This window comes from Salmo trutta, chromosome 5 (assembly GCF_901001165.1).
Source record: "Salmo trutta chromosome 5, fSalTru1.1, whole genome shotgun sequence".
Lineage (NCBI taxonomy): Eukaryota > Metazoa > Chordata > Actinopteri > Salmoniformes > Salmonidae > Salmo > Salmo trutta.
Window position 1 is genome coordinate 65,539,186 of NC_042961.1, and position 19,348 is coordinate 65,558,533.

The 19,348-nt window shown below is 52.2% G+C and overlaps 1 protein-coding gene across 1 annotated transcript in view; it reads left to right on the forward strand.

Moving 5' to 3' along the window:
• Positions 1 to 19,348, forward strand: part of LOC115194769 (uncharacterized) — a 77,257-nt gene that overhangs the window by 43,348 nt on the left and 14,561 nt on the right. Inside the window, exons 9-13 of the mRNA XM_029754697.1 lie at positions 64 to 81; positions 2,704 to 2,733; positions 4,193 to 4,450; positions 5,297 to 5,314; positions 6,587 to 6,844. Coding sequence (XP_029610557.1) covers positions 64 to 81; positions 2,704 to 2,733; positions 4,193 to 4,450; positions 5,297 to 5,314; positions 6,587 to 6,844 — 582 coding nt within the window. The remainder of the gene's footprint in view (positions 1 to 63; positions 82 to 2,703; positions 2,734 to 4,192; positions 4,451 to 5,296; positions 5,315 to 6,586; positions 6,845 to 19,348) is intronic.

The window sequence follows — 19,348 nt, forward strand, 5'->3', positions numbered from 1 at the left end:
ATGGTTTTATGTGTCAACATGTCTTCTAACTGACTTTCTTGTTCTTTTTCTTATCATCCACAGGTGGATTTAACACATTTAGTAAGTAGTGTGTTTGTGTCTGATGTTCCTGTCCATCTGTTTTGGTTGCAAGATGAATTTATATACCCTCCCCCTAAATATATACTGTATATTTTATATTCATATTTTTAACATTTTTTAACTTGGAAAGTCAGTTCAGATCAAATTGTTATTGACATCGACGGCCTCCCAAAAGGCTAAAGGACTCCTGCTGGGACGGGGGCTGGGATTAAAAACACAATACAAATATAGGACAAAACACACATCACGACAAGAGAGGCAACACAACACTACATACAGAGATACCTAAGACAACAACACAGCATGGTAGCAACACATGACAACACAGCATGGTAGCAACACATGACAACACAGCATGGCAGCAACACATGACAACACAGCCTGGTAGCAACACATGACAACACAGCATGGTAGCAACACATGACAACACAGCATGGTAGCAACACAGCATGGTAGCAACACAGCATGGTAGCAACACAGCATGGCAGCAACACAGCATGGCAGCAACACAGCATGGCAGCAACACAGCATGGCAGCAACACAGCATGGCAGCAACACAGCATGGTAGCAACACATGACAACACAGCATGGCAGCAACACAGCATTGCAGCAACACATGACAACACAGCATGGTAGCAACACAGCATGGCAGCAACACATGACAACACAGCATGGTAGCAACACAGCATGGAATCAACACATGACAACACAGCATGGAATCAACACATGACAACACAGCATGGCAGCAACACATGACAACACACAATGGCAGCAACACATGACAACACATGTGCAACACGTAGCAACACAGCATGGAAGCAACACATGACAACACAGCATGGTAGCAACACATGACAACACAGCATGGTAGCAACACATGACAACACAGCATGGCAGCAACACAGCATGGCAGCAACACATGACAACACAGCATGGTAGCAACACATGACAACAAAGCATGGTAGCAACACAGCATGGTAGCAACACAGCATGGTAGAAACACATGACAACACAGCATGGCAGCAACACATGACAACACAGCATGGTAGCAACACAGCATGGCAGCAACACATGACAACACAGCATGGTAGGAACACATGGCAACACAGCATGGTAGCAACACAGCATGGTAGGAACACATGGCAACACAGCATTGTAGCAACACAGCATGGTAGCAACACAGCATGGTAGCAACACAGCATGGTAGCAACACATGGACAGCACAAAGGTCAAGAAGGTAGAGACACTAATACATCACACAAAGCAGCCAATGATTTTGTCATGGGTAGACCAGAGGAACCAGGCTCTGAGGGGTGACCGGTCCTCTACTGGCTTTACTGGGTAGACCAGAGGAACCAGGCTCTGAGGGGTGACCAGTCCTCTACTGGCTGTACTGGATAGAGAGGAACCAGGCTCTGAGGGGTGACCAGTCCTCTACTGGCTGTACTGGGTAGACCAGAAGAACCAGGCTCTGAGGGGTGACCAGTCCTCTACTGGCTGTACTGGGTAGAGAGGAACCAGGCTCTGAGGGGTGACCAGTCCTCTACTGGCTGTACTGGGTAGACCAGAGGAACCAGGCTCTGAGGGGTGACCAGTCCTCTACTGTCTGTACTGGGTAGACCAGAGGAACCAGGCTCTGAGGGGTGACCAGTCCTCTACTGGCTGTACTGGATAGAGAGGAACCAGGCTCTGAGGGGTGACCAGTCCTCTACTGGCTGTACTGGGTAGACCAGAGGAACCAGGCTCTGAGGGGTGACCAGTCCTCTACTGGCTGTACTGGGTAGACCAGAAGAACCAGGCTCTGAGGGGTGACCAGTCCTCTACTGGCTGTACTGGGTAGAGAGGATCCAGGCTCTGAGGGGTGACCAGTCCTCTACTGGCTTTACTGGGTAGAGAGGAACCAGGCTCTGAGGGGTGACCAGTCCTCTACTGGCTGTACTGGGTAGACCAGAGGAACCAGGCTCTGAGGGGTGATCAGGATATAACTAGGAATGACCCATATCCTGTCCATTAGACTCTATTCATTTATACCAGGTTACCTTCAGACCAGTCCTGTATTAGATCAGGATATAACTAGGAATGATCCATATCCTGTCCATTAGACTCTATTCATTTATACCAGGTTACCTTCAGTCCTGTATTAGATCAGGATATAACTAGGAATGACCCATATCCTGTCCATTAGACTCTATTCATTTATACCAGGTTACCTTCAGACCAGTCCTGTATTAGATCAGGATATAACTAGGAATGATCCATATCCTGTCCATTAGACTCTATTCATTTATACCAGGTTACCTTCAGACCAGTTCTGTATTAGATCAGGATATAACTAGGAATGACCCATATCCTGTCCATTAGACTCTATTCATTTATACCAGGCTACCTTCAGACCTGTATTAGATCAGGATATAACTATAAATAGGTACCAGTGTGAAGCTTGTAGAGCAAAACGGGTGAAATACCTTTTTAGACCCCCAGACACTAAAGTCAGAGTTTAGTTTAGCATTATGCTAATTAGATTACCGAGTGGAATCAGACATCCAGGCTTTTAATGATTATTAATTTTTATTGTACTTTTTACTATTGTGCTTTTACACATTTGTTGTCTTTTGTCTACAGAGGAGCATTGTAAACGATTGGAAGAACAATGTAAGTGTTGTCTTGTTAGAGTTTCACATATAGAGATTATGATTATTACTATAATACTGATGGGTCAACTGTTAATCACAGACCTCATGGTTTATTACTATAATACTGATGGGTCAACTGTTAATCACAGACCTCATGGTTTATTACTATAATACTGATGGGTCAACTGTTAATCACAGACCTCATTGTTTATTACTATAATACTGATGGGTCAACTGTTAATCACAGACCTCATGGTTTATTACTATAATACTGATGGGTCAACTGTTAATCACAGACCTCATGGTTTATTACTATAATACTGATGGGTCAACTGTTAATCACAGACCTCATGGTTTTGTCTTGTTCTACAGTATATAACTCTACATCTAACCTGTCTAGTAATGTCCTCTTGTTCTACAGTATATAACTCTACATCTAACCTGACTAGTAATGTCCTCTTGTTCTACAGTATATAACTCTACATCTAACCTGACTAGTAATGTCCTCTTGTTCTACAGTATATAACTCTACATCTAACCTGACTAGTAATGTCCTCTTGTTCTACAGTATATAACTCTACATCTAACCTGACTAGTAATGTCCTCTTGTTCTACAGTATATAACTCTACATCTAACCTGTCTAGTAATGTCCTCTTGTTCTACAGTATATAACTCTACATCTAACCTGTCTAGTAATGTCCTCTTGTTCTACAGTATATAACTCTACATCTAACCTGTCTAGTAATGTCCTCTTGTTCTACAGTATATAACTCTACATCTAACCTGACTAGTAATGTCCTCTTGTTCTACAGTATATAACTCTACATCTAACCTGTCTAGTAATGTCCTCTTGTTCTACAGTATATAACTCTACATCTAACCTGACTAGTAATGTCCTCTTGTTCTACAGTATATAACTCTACATCTAACCTGACTAGTAATGTCCTCTTGTTCTACAGTATATAACTCTACATCTAACCTGTCTAGTAATGTCCTCTTGTTCTACATTATATAACTCTACATCTAACCTGTCTAGTAATGTCCTCTTGTTCTACAGTATATAACTCTACATCTAACCTGACTAGTAATGTCCTCTTGTTCTACAGTATATAACTCTACATCTAACCTGACTAGTAATGTCCTCTTGTTCTACAGTATATAACTCTACATCTAACCTGACTAGTAATGTCCTCTTGTTCTACAGTATATAACTCTACATCTAACCTGACTAGTAATGTCCTCTTGTTCTACAGTATATAACTCTACATCTAACCTGACTAGTAATGTCCTCTTGTTCTACAGTATATAACTCTACATCTAACCTGACTAGTAATGTCCTCTTGTTCTACAGTATATAACTCTACATCTAACCTGTCTAGTAATGTCCTCTTGTTCTACAGTATATAACTCTACATCTAACCTGACTAGTAATGTCCTCTTGTTCTACAGTATATAACTCTACATCTAACCTGTCTAGGTCATGCCCAGTTTGTGACCAGTCACAAGGACCACCTCATTAAGAAGGTTTCCAAGGGGAAATCCATAGCATCTGAGCTGCACCAGAAGGACTTGATCCCTGATGAGATTAACTCTCAGATCAGTGCTGCCGGGACCAGCCAGGAACAGATGAGACTGTTGTACGAGGCCCTAGAAGAAGCAGAAGACACAACAAGAGTGAAATCAGCATTTTACGGGATTCTACTGCATCTGGAATTTTCCGTTGTCAAAGACCTGGGTAAGAACCTCTCTACCTCTGGTTACATATCACTGGAATATAAACCTTATCTAGTCTATCACCTGGGTAAGAACCTCTCTACCTCTGGTTACATATCACTGGAATATAAACCTTATCTAGTCTATCACCTGGGTAAGAACCTCTCTACCTCTGGTTACATATCACTGGAATATAAACCTTATCTAGTCTATCACCTGGGTAAGAACCTCTCTACCTCTGGTTACATATCACTGGAATATAAACCTTAACTAGTCTATCATCTGGGTAAGAACCTCTCTACCTCTGATTACATATCACGGCCCTCTACTGGCTGTACTGGGTAGACCAGAGGAACCAGGCTCTGAGGGGTGACCAGTCCTCTACTGGCTGTACTGGGTAGACCAGAGGAACCAGGCTATGAGGGGGGACCAGTCCTCTACTGGCTGTACTGGGTAGAGAGGAACCAGGCTCTGAGGGCTGACCAGTCCTCTACTGGCTGTACTGGGTAGACCAGAGGAAACAGGCTCTGAGGGGTGACCAGTCCTCTACTGACTGTACTGGGTAGAGAGGAACCAGGCTCTGAGGGGTGGCCAGTCCTCTACTGGCTATACTGGGTAGAGAGGAACCAGGCTCTGAGGGGTGACCAGTCCTCTACTGGCTATACTGGGTAGACCAGAGGAACCAGGCTCTGAGGGGTGACCAGTCCTCTACTGGCTGTACTGGGTAGAGAGGAACCAGGCTCTGAGGGGTGACCAGTCCTCTACTGGCTGTACTGGGTAGACCAGAGGAACCAGGCTCTGAGGAGGTACCAGCAGGGTTAGATGATAACATGTCTTCTAACTGACTGTTTTTTCTTATCATCCACAGGTCGATTTAAAACATTAGGTAAGTAGTGTGTTTGTGTCTGATGTTCCTACATGTCTGTCTTTGTTCCTGTCCGTCTGTTTTGGTTGCAATATGAATTTATATACCCTCCCCCTTCCCTAAATATAAACTGTATATTTTATATTCATATTTTTAACCTTTTTTAACTAGGAAAGTTAGTTCAGAACAAATTGTTATTGACATCGACGGCCTCCCAAAAGGCAAAATGTCTCCTGCTGAGACGGGGGCTGGGATTAAAAATACAATAAAAATATAGAACAAAACACACATCACGACAAGAGACAACACAACACAACACTACATACAGAGATACCTAAGACAACAACACAGCATGGTAGAAACACAGCATGGTAGCAACACAGCATGGTAGCAACACATGACAACACAGCATGGTAGACACACATGACAACACAGCATGGTAGCAACACAGCATGGTAGCAACACATGACAACACAGCATGGTAGAAACACATGACAACACAGCATGGTAGCAACACATGACAACACAGCATGGTAGACACACATGACAACACAGCATGGTAGAAACACATGACAACACAGCATGGTAGCAACACAGCATGGTAGAAACACATGACAACACAGCATGGTAGAAACACATGACAACACAGCATGGTAGAAACACATGACAACACAGCATGGTAGAAACACATGACAACACAGCATTGTAGAAACACAGCCTGGTAGCAACACATGACAACACAGCACAAAGGTCAAGAAGGTAGAGACACCACACAAAGCAGCCAATGATTATTTTATGGGTAAACCAGAGGAACCAGGCTCTGAGGGGTGACCAGTCCTCTAACCTGACTAGTAATGTCCTCTTGTTCTACAGTATATAACTCTACATCTAACCTGACTAGTAATGTCCTCTTGTTCTACAGTATATAACTCTACATCTAACCTGACTAGTAATGTCCTCTTGTTCTACAGTATATAACTCTACATCTAACCTGACTAGTAATGTCCTCTTGTTCTACAGTATATAACTCTACATCTAACCTGACTAGTAATGTCCTCTTGTTCTACAGTATATAACTCTACATCTAACCTGACTAGTAATGTCCTCTTGTTCTACAGTATATAACTCTACATCTAACCTGACTAGTAATGTCCTCTTGTTCTACAGTATATAACTCTACATCTAACCTGACTAGTAATGTCCTCTTGTTCTACAGTATATAACTCTACATCTAACCTGACTAGTAATGTCCTCTTGTTCTACAGTATATAACTCTACATCTAACCTGTCTAGGTGATGCCCAGTATGTGACCAGACACAAGGACCACCTCATTCAGATGGTTTCCAAGGGGAAATCCATAGCATCTGAGCTGCACAAGAAGAACTTGATCCCTGATGAGATGAACTCTCAGATCAGTGCTGCCGGGACCAGCCAGGACCAGATGAGACTGTTGTTCAAGGCCCTAGAAGAAGCAGAAGACTCAACAAGAGTGAAATCAGCATTTTACGGGATTCTACTGGATCTGGAACCTGATGTTGTCTATCACCTGGGTAAGAACCTCTCTACCTCTGGTTACATATCACTGGAATATAAACCTTATCTAGTCTATCACCTGGGTAAGAACCTCTCTACCTCTGGTTACATATCACTGGAATATAAACCTTATCTAGTCTATCACCTGGGTAAGAACCTCTCTACCTCTGGTTACATATCACTGGAATATAAACCTTATGTAGTCTATCACCTGGGTAAGAACCTCTCTAGTGGCTGTACTGGGTAGAGAGGAACCAGGCTCTGAGGGGTGACCAGTCCTCTACTGGCTGTACTGGGTAGAGAGGAACTAGGATCTGAGGGGTGACCAGTCCTCTACTGGCTGTACTGGGTAGACCAGAGGAACCAGGCTCTGAGGGGTGACCAGTCCTCTACTGGCTGTACTGGGTAGACCAGAGGAACCAGGCTCTGAGGGGTGACCAGTCCTCTACTGGCTGTACTGGGTAGACCAGAGGAACCAGGCTCTGAGGGGTGACCAGTCCTCTACTGGCTGTACTGGGTAGAGATGAACCAGGCTCTGAGGGGTGACCAGTCCTCTACTGGCTGTACTGGGTAGACAGGAACCAGGCTCTGAGGGGTGACCAGTCCTCTACTGGCTGTACTGGGTAGACCAGAGGAACCAGGCTCTGAGGGGTGACCAGTCCTCTACTGGCTGTACTGGGTAGACCAGAGGAACCAGGCTCTGAGGGGTGACCAGTCCTCTACTGACTGTACTGGGTAGACAGGAACCAGGCTCTGAGGGGTGACCAGTCCTCTACTGGTTAGACCAGAGGAACCAGGCTCTGAGGGGTGACCAGTCCTCTACTGGCTGTACTGGGTAGGCAGGAACCAGGCTCTGAGGGGTGACCAGTCCTCTACTGGCTGTACTGGGTAGACCAGAGGAACAAGGCTCTGAGTGGTGACCAGTCCTCTACTGGCTGTACTGGGTAGACCAGAGGAACCAGGCTCTGAGGGGTGACCAGTCCTCTACTGGCTGTACTGGGTAGACCAGAGGAACCAGGCTCTGAGGGGTGACCAGTCCTCTTCTGGCTGTACTGGTTAGACCAGAGGAACCAGGCTCTGAGGGGTGACCAGTCCTCTACTGGCTGTACTGGGTAGAGAGGAACCAGGCTCTGAGGGGTGACCAGTCCTCTACTGGCTGTACTGGGTAGAGAGAAACCAGGCTCTGAGGGGTGACCAGTCCTCTACTGGCTGTACTGGGTAGAGAGGAACCAGGCTCTGAGGGGTGACCAGTCCTCTACTGGCTGTACTGGGTAGAGAGGAACCAGGCTCTGAGGAGTGACCAGTCCTCTACTGGCTGTACTGGGTAGACCAGAGGAACAAGGCTCTGAGTGGTGACCAGTCCTCTACTGGCTGTACTGGGTAGACCAGAGGAACCAGGCTCTGAGTGGTGACCAGTCCTCTACTGACTGTACTGGGTAGACCAGAGGAACAAGGCTCTGAGGGGTGACCAGTCCTCTACTGGCTGTACTGGGTAGACCAGAGGAACCAGGCTCTGAGGGGTGACCAGTCCTCTTCTGGCTGTACTGGGTAGAGAGGAACCAGGCTCTGAGGGGTGACCAGTCCTCTACTTGCTGTACTGGGTAGACCAGAGGAACCAGGCTCTGAGGGGTGACCAGTCCTCTACTGGCTGTACTGGGTAGACCAGAGGAACCAGGCCCTGAGGGGTGATCAGTCCTCTATTGGCTGTACTGGGTAGAGAGGAACCAGGCTCTGAGGGGTGACCAGTCCTCTACTGGCTGTACTGGGTAAAGAGGAACCAGGCTCTGAGGGGTGACCAGTCCTCTACTGGCTGTACTGGGTAGACCAGAGGAACCAGGCTCTGAGGGGTGACCAGTCCTCTACTGGCTGTACTGGATAGACCAGAGGAACCAGGCTCTGAGGTGTGACCAGTCCTCTATTGGCTGTACTGGGTAGACCAGAGGAACCAGGCTCTGAGGGGTGACCAGTCCTCTTCTGGCTGTACTGGGTAGAGAGGAACCAGGCTCTGAGGGGTGACCAGTCCTCTACTGGCTGTTCTGGTTAGACCAGAGGAACCAGGCTCTGAGGGGTGACCAGTCCTCTACTGACTGTACTGGGTAGACCAGAGGAACCAGGCTCTGAGGGGTGGCCAGTCCTCTACTGGCTGTACTGGGTAGAGAGGAACCAGGCTCTGAGGGGTGACCAGTCCTCTACTGGCTGTACTGGGTAGAGAGAAACCAGGCTCTGAGGGGTGACCAGTCCTCTTCTGGCTGTACTGGATAGACCAGAGGAACCAGGCTCTGAGGGGTGACCAGTCCTCTACTGGCTGTACTGGGTAGACAAAATGAACCAGGCCCTGAGGGGTGATCAGTCCTCTATTGGCTGTACTGGGTAGACCAGAGGAGCCAGGCTCTGAGGGGTGACCAGTCCTCTACTGGCTGTACTGGGTAGACCAGAGGAACCAGGCTCTGAGGGGTGACCAGTCCTCTACTGACTGTACTGGGTAGACAGGAACCAGGCTCTGAGGGGTGACCAGTCCTCTACTGGCTGTACTGGGTAAACCAGAGGAACCAGGCTCTGAGGGGTGACCAGTCCTCTACTGGCTGTACTGGGTAGACCAGAGGAACCAGGCTCTGAGGGGTGACCAGTCCTCTACTGACTGTACTGGGTAGACCAGAGGATCCAGGCTCTGAGGGGTGACCTGTCCTCTACTGGCTGTACTGGGTAGAGAGGAACCAGGCTCTGAGGAGTGACCAGTCCTCTACTGGCTGTACTGGATAGACCAGAGGAACCAGGCTCTGAGGGGTGACCAGTCCTCTACTGGCTGTACTGGGTAGACCAGAGGAACCAGGCCCTGAGGGGTGATCAGTCCTCTATTGGCTGTACTGGGTAGACCAGAGGAACCAGGCTCTGAGGGGTGACCAGTCCTCTATTGGCTGTACTGGGTAGACCAGAGGAACCAGGCTCTGAGGGGTGACCAGTCCTCTACTGGCTGTACTGGGTAGAGATGAACCAGGCTCTGAGGGGTGACCAGTCCTCTACTGGCTGTACTGGGTAGACAGGAACCAGGCTCTGAGGGGTGACCAGTCCTCTACTGGCTGTACTGGGTAGACCAGAGGAACCAGGCTCTGAGGGTTGACCAGTCCTCTACTGGCTGTACTGGGTAGAGAGGAACCAGGCTCTGAGGGGTGACCAGTCCTCTACTGGCTGTACTGGGTAGACCAGAGGAACCAGGCTCTGAGGGGTGACCAGTCCTCTACTGGCTGTACTGGGTAGACCAGAGGAACCAGGCTCTGAGGGGTGACCAGTCCTCTACTGGCTGTACTGGGTAGGCAGGAACCAGGCTCTGAGGGGTGACCAGTCCTCTACTGGCTGTACTGGGTAGACCAGAGGAACAAGGCTCTGAGGGGTGACCAGTCCTCTACTGGCTGTACTGGGTAGACCAGAGGAACCAGGCTCTGAGTGGTGACCAGTCCTCTACTGACTGTACTGGGTAGACCAGAGGAACAAGGCTCTGAGGGGTGACCAGTCCTCTACTGGCTGTACTGGGTAGACCAGAGGAACCAGGCTCTGAGGGGTGACCAGTCCTCTTCTGGCTGTACTGGTTAGACCAGAGGAACCAGGCTCTGAGGGGTGACCAGTCCTCTACTGGCTGTACTGGGTAGAGAGGAACCAGGCTCTGAGGGGTGACCAGTCCTCTACTGGCTGTACTGGGTAGAGAGAAACCAGGCTCTGAGGGGTGACCAGTCCTCTACTGGCTGTACTGGGTAGAGAGGAACCAGGCTCTGAGGGGTGACCAGTCCTCTACTGGCTGTACTGGGTAGAGAGGAACCAGGCTCTGAGGAGTGACCAGTCCTCTACTGGCTGTACTGGATAGACCAGAGGAACCAGGCTCTGAGGGGTGACCAGTCCTCTACTGGCTGTACTGGGTAGACCAGAGGAACCAGGCCCTGAGGGGTGATACGTCCTCTATTGGCTGTACTGGGTAGACCAGAGGAACCAGGCTCTGAGGGGTGACCAGTCCTCTATTGGCTGTACTGGGTAGACCAGAGGAACCAGGCTCTGAGGGGTGACCAGTCCTCTACTGGCTGTATTGGGTAGACCAGAGGAACCAGGCTCTGAGGGGTGACCAGTCCTCTACTGACTGTACTGGGTAGACAGGAACCAGGCTCTGAGGGGTGACCAGTCCTCTACTGGCTGTACTGGGTAGACCAGAGGAACAAGGCTCTGAGTGGTGACCAGTCCTCTACTGGCTGTACTGGGTAGACCAGAGGAACCAGGCTCTGAGTGGTGACCAGTCCTCTACTGACTGTACTGGGTAGACCAGAGGAACAAGGCTCTGAGGGGTGACCAGTCCTCTACTGGCTGTACTGGGTAGACCAGAGGAACCAGGCTCTGAGGGGTGACCAGTCCTCTTCTGGCTGTACTGGGTAGAGAGGAACCAGGCTCTGAGGGGTGACCAGTCCTCTACTTGCTGTACTGGGTAGACCAGAGGAACCAGGCTCTGAGGGGTGACCAGTCCTCTACTGGCTGTACTGGGTAGACCAGAGGAACCAGGCCCTGAGGGGTGATCAGTCCTCTATTGGCTGTACTGGGTAGAGAGGAACCAGGCTCTGAGGGGTGACCAGTCCTCTACTGGCTGTACTGGGTAGAGAGGAACCAGGCTCTGAGGGGTGACCAGTCCTCTACTGGCTGTACTGGGTAGACCAGAGGAACCAGGCTCTGAGGGGTGACCAGTCCTCTACTGGCTGTACTGGATAGACCAGAGGAACCAGGCTCTGAGGTGTGACCAGTCCTCTATTGGCTGTACTGGGTAGACCAGAGGAACCAGGCTCTGAGGGGTGACCAGTCCTCTTCTGGCTGTACTGGGTAGAGAGGAACCAGGCTCTGAGGGGTGACCAGTCCTCTACTGGCTGTTCTGGTTAGACCAGAGGAACCAGGCTCTGAGGGGTGACCAGTCCTCTACTGACTGTACTGGGTAGACCAGAGGATCCAGGCTCTGAGGGGTGACCTGTCCTCTACTGGCTGTACTGGGTAGAGAGGAACCAGGCTCTGAGGGGTGACCAGTCCTCTACTGGCTGTACTGGGTAGAGAGAAACCAGGCTCTGAGGGGTGACCAGTCCTCTTCTGGCTGTACTGGATAGACCAGAGGAACCAGGCTCTGAGGGGTGACCAGTCCTCTACTGGCTGTACTGGGTAGACAAAATGAACCAGGCCCTGAGGGGTGATCAGTCCTCTATTGGCTGTACTGGGTAGACCAGAGGAGCCAGGCTCTGAGGGGTGACCAGTCCTCTACTGGCTGTACTGGGTAGACCAGAGGAACCAGGCTCTGAGGGGTGACCAGTCCTCTACTGACTGTACTGGGTAGACAGGAACCATGCTCTGAGGGGTGACCAGTCCTCTACTGGCTGTACTGGGTAAACCAGAGGAACCAGGCTCTGAGGGGTGACCAGTCCTCTACTGACTGTACTGGGTAGACCAGAGGATCCAGGCTCTGAGGGGTGACCAGTCCTCTACTGGCTGTACTGGGTAGAGAGGAACCAGGCTCTGAGGGGTGACCAGTCCTCTACTGGCTGTACTGGGTAGAGAGGAACCAGGCTCTGAGGAGTGACCAGTCCTCTACTGGCTGTACTGGATAGACCAGAGGAACCAGGCTCTGAGGGGTGACCAGTCCTCTACTGGCTGTACTGGGTAGACCAGAGGAACCAGGCCCTGAGGGGTGATCAGTCCTCTATTGGCTGTACTGGGTAGACCAGAGGAACCAGGCTCTGAGGGGTGACCAGTCCTCTATTGGCTGTACTGGGTAGACCAGAGGAACCAGGCTCTGAGGGGTGACCAGTCCTCTACTGGCTGTACTGGGTAGACCAGAGGAACCAGGCTCTGAGGGGTGACCAGTCCTCTTCTGGCTGTACTGGGTAGAGAGGAACCAGGCTCTGAGGGGTGTCCAGTCCTCTACTGGTTGTACTGGGTAGAGAGGAACCAGGCTCTGAGGGGTGACCAGTCCTCTACTGGCTGTACTGGTTAGACCAGAGGAACCAGGCTCTGAGGGGTGACCAGTCCTCTTCTGGTTGTACTGGGTAGAGAGGAACCAGGCTCTGAGGGGTGACCAGTCCTCTACTGGCTGTACTGGTTAGACCAGAGGAACCAGGCTCTGAGGGGTGACCAGTCCTCTACTGGCTGTACTGGGTAGACCAGAGGAACCAGGCTCTGAGGGGTGACCAGTCCTCTACTGACTGTACTGGGTAGACAGGAACCAGGCTCTGAGGGGTGACCAGTCCTCTACTGGCTGTACTGGGTAGACCACAGGAACAAGGCTCTGAGTGGTGACCAGTCCTCTACTGGCTGTACTGGGTAGACCAGAGGAACCAGGCTCTGAGTGGTGACCAGTCCTCTACTGACTGTACTGGGTAGACCAGAGGAACAAGGCTCTGAGGGGTGACCAGTCCTCTACTGGCTGTACTGGGTAGACCAGAGGAACCAGGCTCTGAGGGGTGACCAGTCCTCTTGTGGCTGTACTGGGTAGAGAGGAACCAGGCTCTGAGGGGTGACCAGTCCTCTACTGGCTGTTCTGGTTAGACCAGAGGAACCAGGCTCTGAGGGGTGACCAGTCCTCTACTGACTGTACTGGGTAGACAGGAACCAGGCTCTGAGGGTTGACCAGTCCTCTACTGGCTGTACTGGGTAAACCAGAGGAACCAGGCTCTGAGGGGTGACCAGTCCTCTACTGACTGTACTGGGTAGACCAGAGGAACAAGGCTCTGAGGGGTGACCAGTCCTCTACTGGCTGTACTGGGTAGACCAGAGGAACCAGGCTCTGAGGGGTGAACAGTCCTCTACTGGCTGTACTGGGTAAACCAGAGGAACCAGACTCTGAGGGGTGACCAGTCCTCTACTGGCTGTACTGGGTAGACCAGAGGAAGAAGGCTCTGAGGGGTGACCAGTCCTCTACTGGCTGTATTGGGTAGACCAGAGGAACCAGGCTCTGAGGGGTGACCAGTCCTCTGCTGGCTGTACCATGTAGACCAGAGGAACCATGCTCTGAGGGGTGACCAGTCCTCTACTGGCTGTACTGGGTAGACCAGAGGAACTAGGCTCTGAGGGGTGACCAGCCCTCTACTGGCTTTACTGGGTAGACCAGAGGAACCAGGCTCTGAGGGGTGACCAGTCCTCTACTGGCTGTACTGGGTAGAGAGGAACCAGGCTCTGAGGGGTGACCAGTCCTCTACTGGCTGTACTGGGTAGACCAGAGGAACCAGGCTCTGAGGGGTGACCAGTCCTCTACTGGCTGTACTGGGTAGACCAGAGGAACCAGGCCCTGAGGGGTGACCAGTCCTCTACTGGCTGTACTGGATAGACCAGAGGAACCAGGCTCTGAGGGGTGACCAGTCCTCTACTGGCTGTACTGGGTAGAGCAGAGGAACCAGACCCTGAGGGGTGATCAGTCCTCTATTGGCTGTACTGGGTAGACCAGAGGAACCAGGCTCTGAGGGGTGACCAGTCCTCTATTGGCTGTACTGGGTAGACCAGAGGAACCAGGCTCTGAGGGGTGACCAGTCCTCTTCTGGCTGTACTGGGTAGAGAGGAACCAGGCTCTGAGGGGTGACCAGTCCTCTACTGGTTAGACCAGAGGAACCAGGCTCTGAGGGGTGACCAGTCCTCTACTGGCTGTACTGGGTAGACCAGAGGAACCAGGCTCTGAGGGGTGACCAGTCCTCTACTGACTGTACTGGGTAGGCAGGAACCAGGCTCTGAGGGGTGACCAGTCCTCTACTGGCTGTACTGGGTAGACCAGAGGAACAAGGCTCTGAGGGGTGACCAGTCCTCTACTGGCTGTACTGGGTAGACCAGAGGAACCAGGCTCTGAGGGGTGACCAGTCCTCTTCTGGCTGTACTGGTTAGACCAGAGGAACCAGGCTCTGAGGGGTGACCAGTCCTCTACTGGCTGTACTGGGTAGAGAGGAACCAGGCTCTGAGGGGTGACCAGTCCTCTACTGGCTGTACTGGGTAGAGAGAAACCAGGCTCTGAGGGGTGACCAGTCCTCTACTGGCTGTACTGGGTAGAGAGGAACCAGGCTCTGAGGGGTGACCAGTCCTCTACTGGCTGTACTGGTTAGACCAGAGGAACCAGGCTCTGAGGGGTGACCAGTCCTCTACTGGCTGTACTGGGTAGACCAGAGGAACCAGGCTCTGAGGGGTGACCAGTCCTCTACTGACTGTACTGGGTAGACAGGAACCAGGCTCTGAGGGGTGACCAGTCCTCTACTGGCTGTACTGGGTAGACCAGAGGAACAAGGCTCTGAGGGGTGACCAGTCCTCTACTGGCTGTACTGGGTAGACCAGAGGAACCAGGCTCTGAGGGGTGACCAGTCCTCTACTGACTGTACTGGGTAGACAGGAGCCAGGCTCTGAGGGGTGACCAGTCCTCTACTGGCTGTACTGGGTAGACCAGAGGAACAAGGCTCTGAGTGGTGACCAGTTCTCTACTGGCTGTACTGGGTAGACCAGAGGAACCAGGCTCTGAGGGGTGACCAGTCCTCTTCTGGCTGTACTGGGTAGAGAGGAACCAGGCTCTGAGGGGTGACCAGTCCTCTACTGGCTGTACTGGGTAGACCAGAGGAACCAGGCCCTGAGGGGTGATCAGTCCTCTATTGGCTGTACTGGGTAGAGAGGAACCAGGCTCTGAGGGGTGACCAGTCCTCTACTGGCTGTACTGGGTAGAGAGGAACCAGGCTCTGAGGGGTGACCAGTCCTCTACTGGCTGTTCTGGGTAGAGAGGAACCAGGCTCTGAGGGGTGACCAGTCCTCTACTGGCTGTACTGGGTAGACCAGAGGAACCAGGCTCTGAGGGGTGACCAGTCCTCTACTGGCTGTACTGGGTAGAGAGGAACCAGGCTCTGAGGGGTGACCAGTCCTCTACTGGCTGTACTGGGTAGACCAGAGGAACCAGGCTCTGAGGGGTGACCAGTCCTCTACTGGCTGTACTGGGTAGACCAGAGGAACCAGGCCCTGAGGGGTGATCAGTCCTCTATTGGCTGTACTGGGTAGAGAGGAACCAGGCTCTGAGGGGTGACCAGTCCTCTACTGGCTGTACTGGGTAGACCAGAGGAACCAGGCTCTGAGGGGTGACCAGTCCTCTACTGGCTGTACTGGGTAGACCAGAGGAACCAGGCCCTGAGGGGTGATCAGTCCTCTATTGGCTGTACTGGGTAGAGAGGAACCAGGCTCTGAGGGGTGACCAGTCCTCTACTGGCTGTACTGGGTAGAGAGGAACCAGGCTCTGAGGGGTGACCAGTCCTCTACTGGCTGTACTGGATAGACCAGAGGAACCAGGCTCTGAGGGGTGACCAGTCCTCTACTGGCTGTACTGGGTAGACCAGAGGAACCAGGCCCTGAGGGGTGATCAGTCCTCTATTGGCTGTACTGGGTAGACCAGAGGAACCAGGCTCTGAGGGGTGACCAGTCCTCTATTGGCTGTACTGGGTAGACCAGAGGAACCAGGCTCTGAGGGGTGACCAGTCCTCTTCTGGCTGTACTGGGTAGAGAGGAACCAGGCTCTGAGGGGTGACCAGTCCTCTACTGGCTGTACTGGGTAGACCAGAGGAACCAGGCTCTGAGGGGTGACCAGTCCTCTACTGGCTGTACTGGGTAGACCAGAGGAACCAGGCCCTGAGGGGTGATCAGTCCTCTATTGGCTGTACTGGGTAGAGAGGAACCAGGCTCTGAGGGGTGACCAGTCCTCTACTGGCTGTACTGGGTAGAGAGGAACCAGGCTCTGAGGGGTGACCAGTCCTCTACTGGCTGTACTGGATAGACCAGAGGAACCAGGCTCTGAGGGGTGACCAGTCCTCTACTGGCTGTACTGGGTAGACCAGAGGAACCAGGCCCTGAGGGGTGATCAGTCCTCTATTGGCTGTACTGGGTAGACCAGAGGAACCAGGCTCTGAGGGGTGACCAGTCCTCTATTGGCTGTACTGGGTAGACCAGAGGAACCAGGCTCTGAGGGGTGACCAGTCCTCTTCTGGCTGTACTGGGTAGAGAGGAACCAGGCTCTGAGGGGTGACCAGTCCTCTACTGGCTGTTCTGGTTAGACCAGAGGAACCAGGCTCTGAGGGGTGACCAGTCCTCTACTGACTGTACTGGGTAGACCAGAGGATCCAGGCTCTGAGGGGTGACCTGTCCTCTACTGGCTGTACTGGGTAGAGAGGAACCAGGCTCTGAGGGGTGACCAGTCCTCTACTGGCTGTACTGGGTAGAGAGGAACCAGGCTCTGAGGAGTGACCAGTCCTCTACTGGCTGTACTGGATAGACCAGAGGAACCAGGCTCTGAGGGGTGACCAGTCCTCTACTGGCTGTACTGGGTAGACCAGAGGAACCAGGCTCTGAGGGGTGACCAGTCCTCTACTGGCTGTACTGGGTAGACCAGAGGAACCAGGCTCTGAGGGGTGACCAGTCCTCTACTGGCTGTACTGGGTAGAGAGGAACCAGGCTCTGAGGGGTGACCAGTCCTCTACTGGCTGTACTGGGTAGAGAGAAACCAGGCTCTGAGGGGTGACCAGTCCTCTACTGGCTGTACTGGGTAGACAAAATGAACCAGGCCCTGAGGGGGGATCAGTCCTCTATTGGCTGTACTGGGTAGACCAGAGGAGCCAGGCTCTGAGGGGTGACCAGTCCTCTACTGGCTGTACTGGGTAGACAAAATGAACCAGGCTCTGAGGGGTGACCAGTCCTCTACTGGCTGTACTGGGTAGAGAGGAACCAGCCTCTGAGGGGTGACCAGTCCTCTACTGACTGTACTGGGTAGACAGGAACCAGGCTCTGAGGGGTGACCAGTCCTCTACTGGCTGTACTGGGTAGACCAGAGGAACAAGGCTCTGAGGGGTGACCAGTCCTCTACTGGCTGTACTGGGTAGAGCAGAGGAACCAGGCTCTGAGGGGTGAACAGTCCTCTACTGGCTGTACTGGGTAAACCAGAGGAACCAGACTCTGAGGGGTGACCAGTCCTCTACTGGCTGTACTGGGTAGACCAGAGGAACAAGGCTCTGAGGGGTGACCAGTCCTCTACTGGCTGTACTGGGTAGACCAGAGGAACCAGGCTCTGAGGGGTGACCAGTCCTCTGCTGGCTGTACCATGTAGACCAGAGGAACCATGCTCTGAGGGGTGACCAGTCCTCTACTGGCTGTACTGGGTAGACCAGAGGAACTAGGCTCTGAGGGGTGACCAGCCCTCTACTGGCTTTACTGGGTAGACCAGAGGAACCAGGCTCTGAGGGGTGACCAGTCCTCTACTGGCTGTACTGGGTAGAGAGGAACCAGGCTCTGAGGGGTGACCAGTCCTCTACTGGCTGTACTGGGTAGACCAGAGGAACCAGGCTCTGAGGGGTGACCAGTCCTCTACTGGCTGTACTGGGTAGACCAGAGGAACCAGGCCCTGAGGGGTGACCAGTCCTCTACTGGCTGTACTGGATAGACCAGAGGAACCAGGCTCTGAGGGGTGACCAGTCCTCTACTGGCTGTACTGGGTAGACCAGAGGAACCAGGCCCTGAGGGGTGATCAGTCCTCTATTGGCTGTACTGGGTAGACCAGAGGAACCAGGCTCTGAGGGGTGACCAGTCCTCTATTGGCTGTACTGGGTAGACCAGAGGAACCAGGCTCTGAGGGGTGACCAGTCCTCTTCTGGCTGTACTGGGTAGAGAGGAACCAGGCTCTGAGGGGTGACCAGTCCTCTACTGGCTGTTCTGGTTAGACCAGAGGAACCAGGCTCTGAGGGGTGACCAGTCCTCTACTGACTGTACTGGGTAGACAGGAACCAGTCTCTGAGGGGTGACCAGTCCTCTACTGGTTAGACCAGAGGAACCAGGCTCTGAGGGGTGACCAGTCCTCTACTGGCTGTACTGGGTAGACAGGAACCAGTCTCTGAGGGGTGACCAGTCCTCTACTGGTTAGACCAGAGGAACCAGGCTCTGAGGGGTGACCAGTCCTCTACTGGCTGTACTGGGTAGGCAGGAACCAGGCTCTGAGGGGTGACCAGTCCTCTACTGGCTGTACTGGGTAGACCAGAGGAACAAGGCTCTGAGTGGTGACCAGTCCTCTACTGGCTGTACTGGGTAGAGAGAAACCAGGCTCTGAGGGGTGACCAGTCCTCTACTGGCTGTACTGGGTAGACCAGAGGAACCAGGCTCTGAGGGGTGACCAGTCCTCTATTGGCTGTACTGGGTAGACCAGAGGAACCAGGCTCTGAGGGGTGACCAGTCCTCTATTGGCTGTACTGGGTAGACCAGAGGAACCAGGCTCTGAGGGGTGACCAGTCCTCTTCTGGCTGTACTGGGTAGAGAGGAACCAGGCTCTGAGGGGTGACCAGTCCTCTACTGGCTGTTCTGGTTAGACCAGAGGAACCAGGCTCTGAGGGGTGACCAGTCCTCTACTGACTGTACTGGGTAGACCAGAGGATCCAGGCTCTGAGGGGTGACCTGTCCTCTACTGGCTGTACTGGGTAGAGAGGAACCAGGCTCTGAGGGGTGACCAGTCCTCTACTGGCTGTACT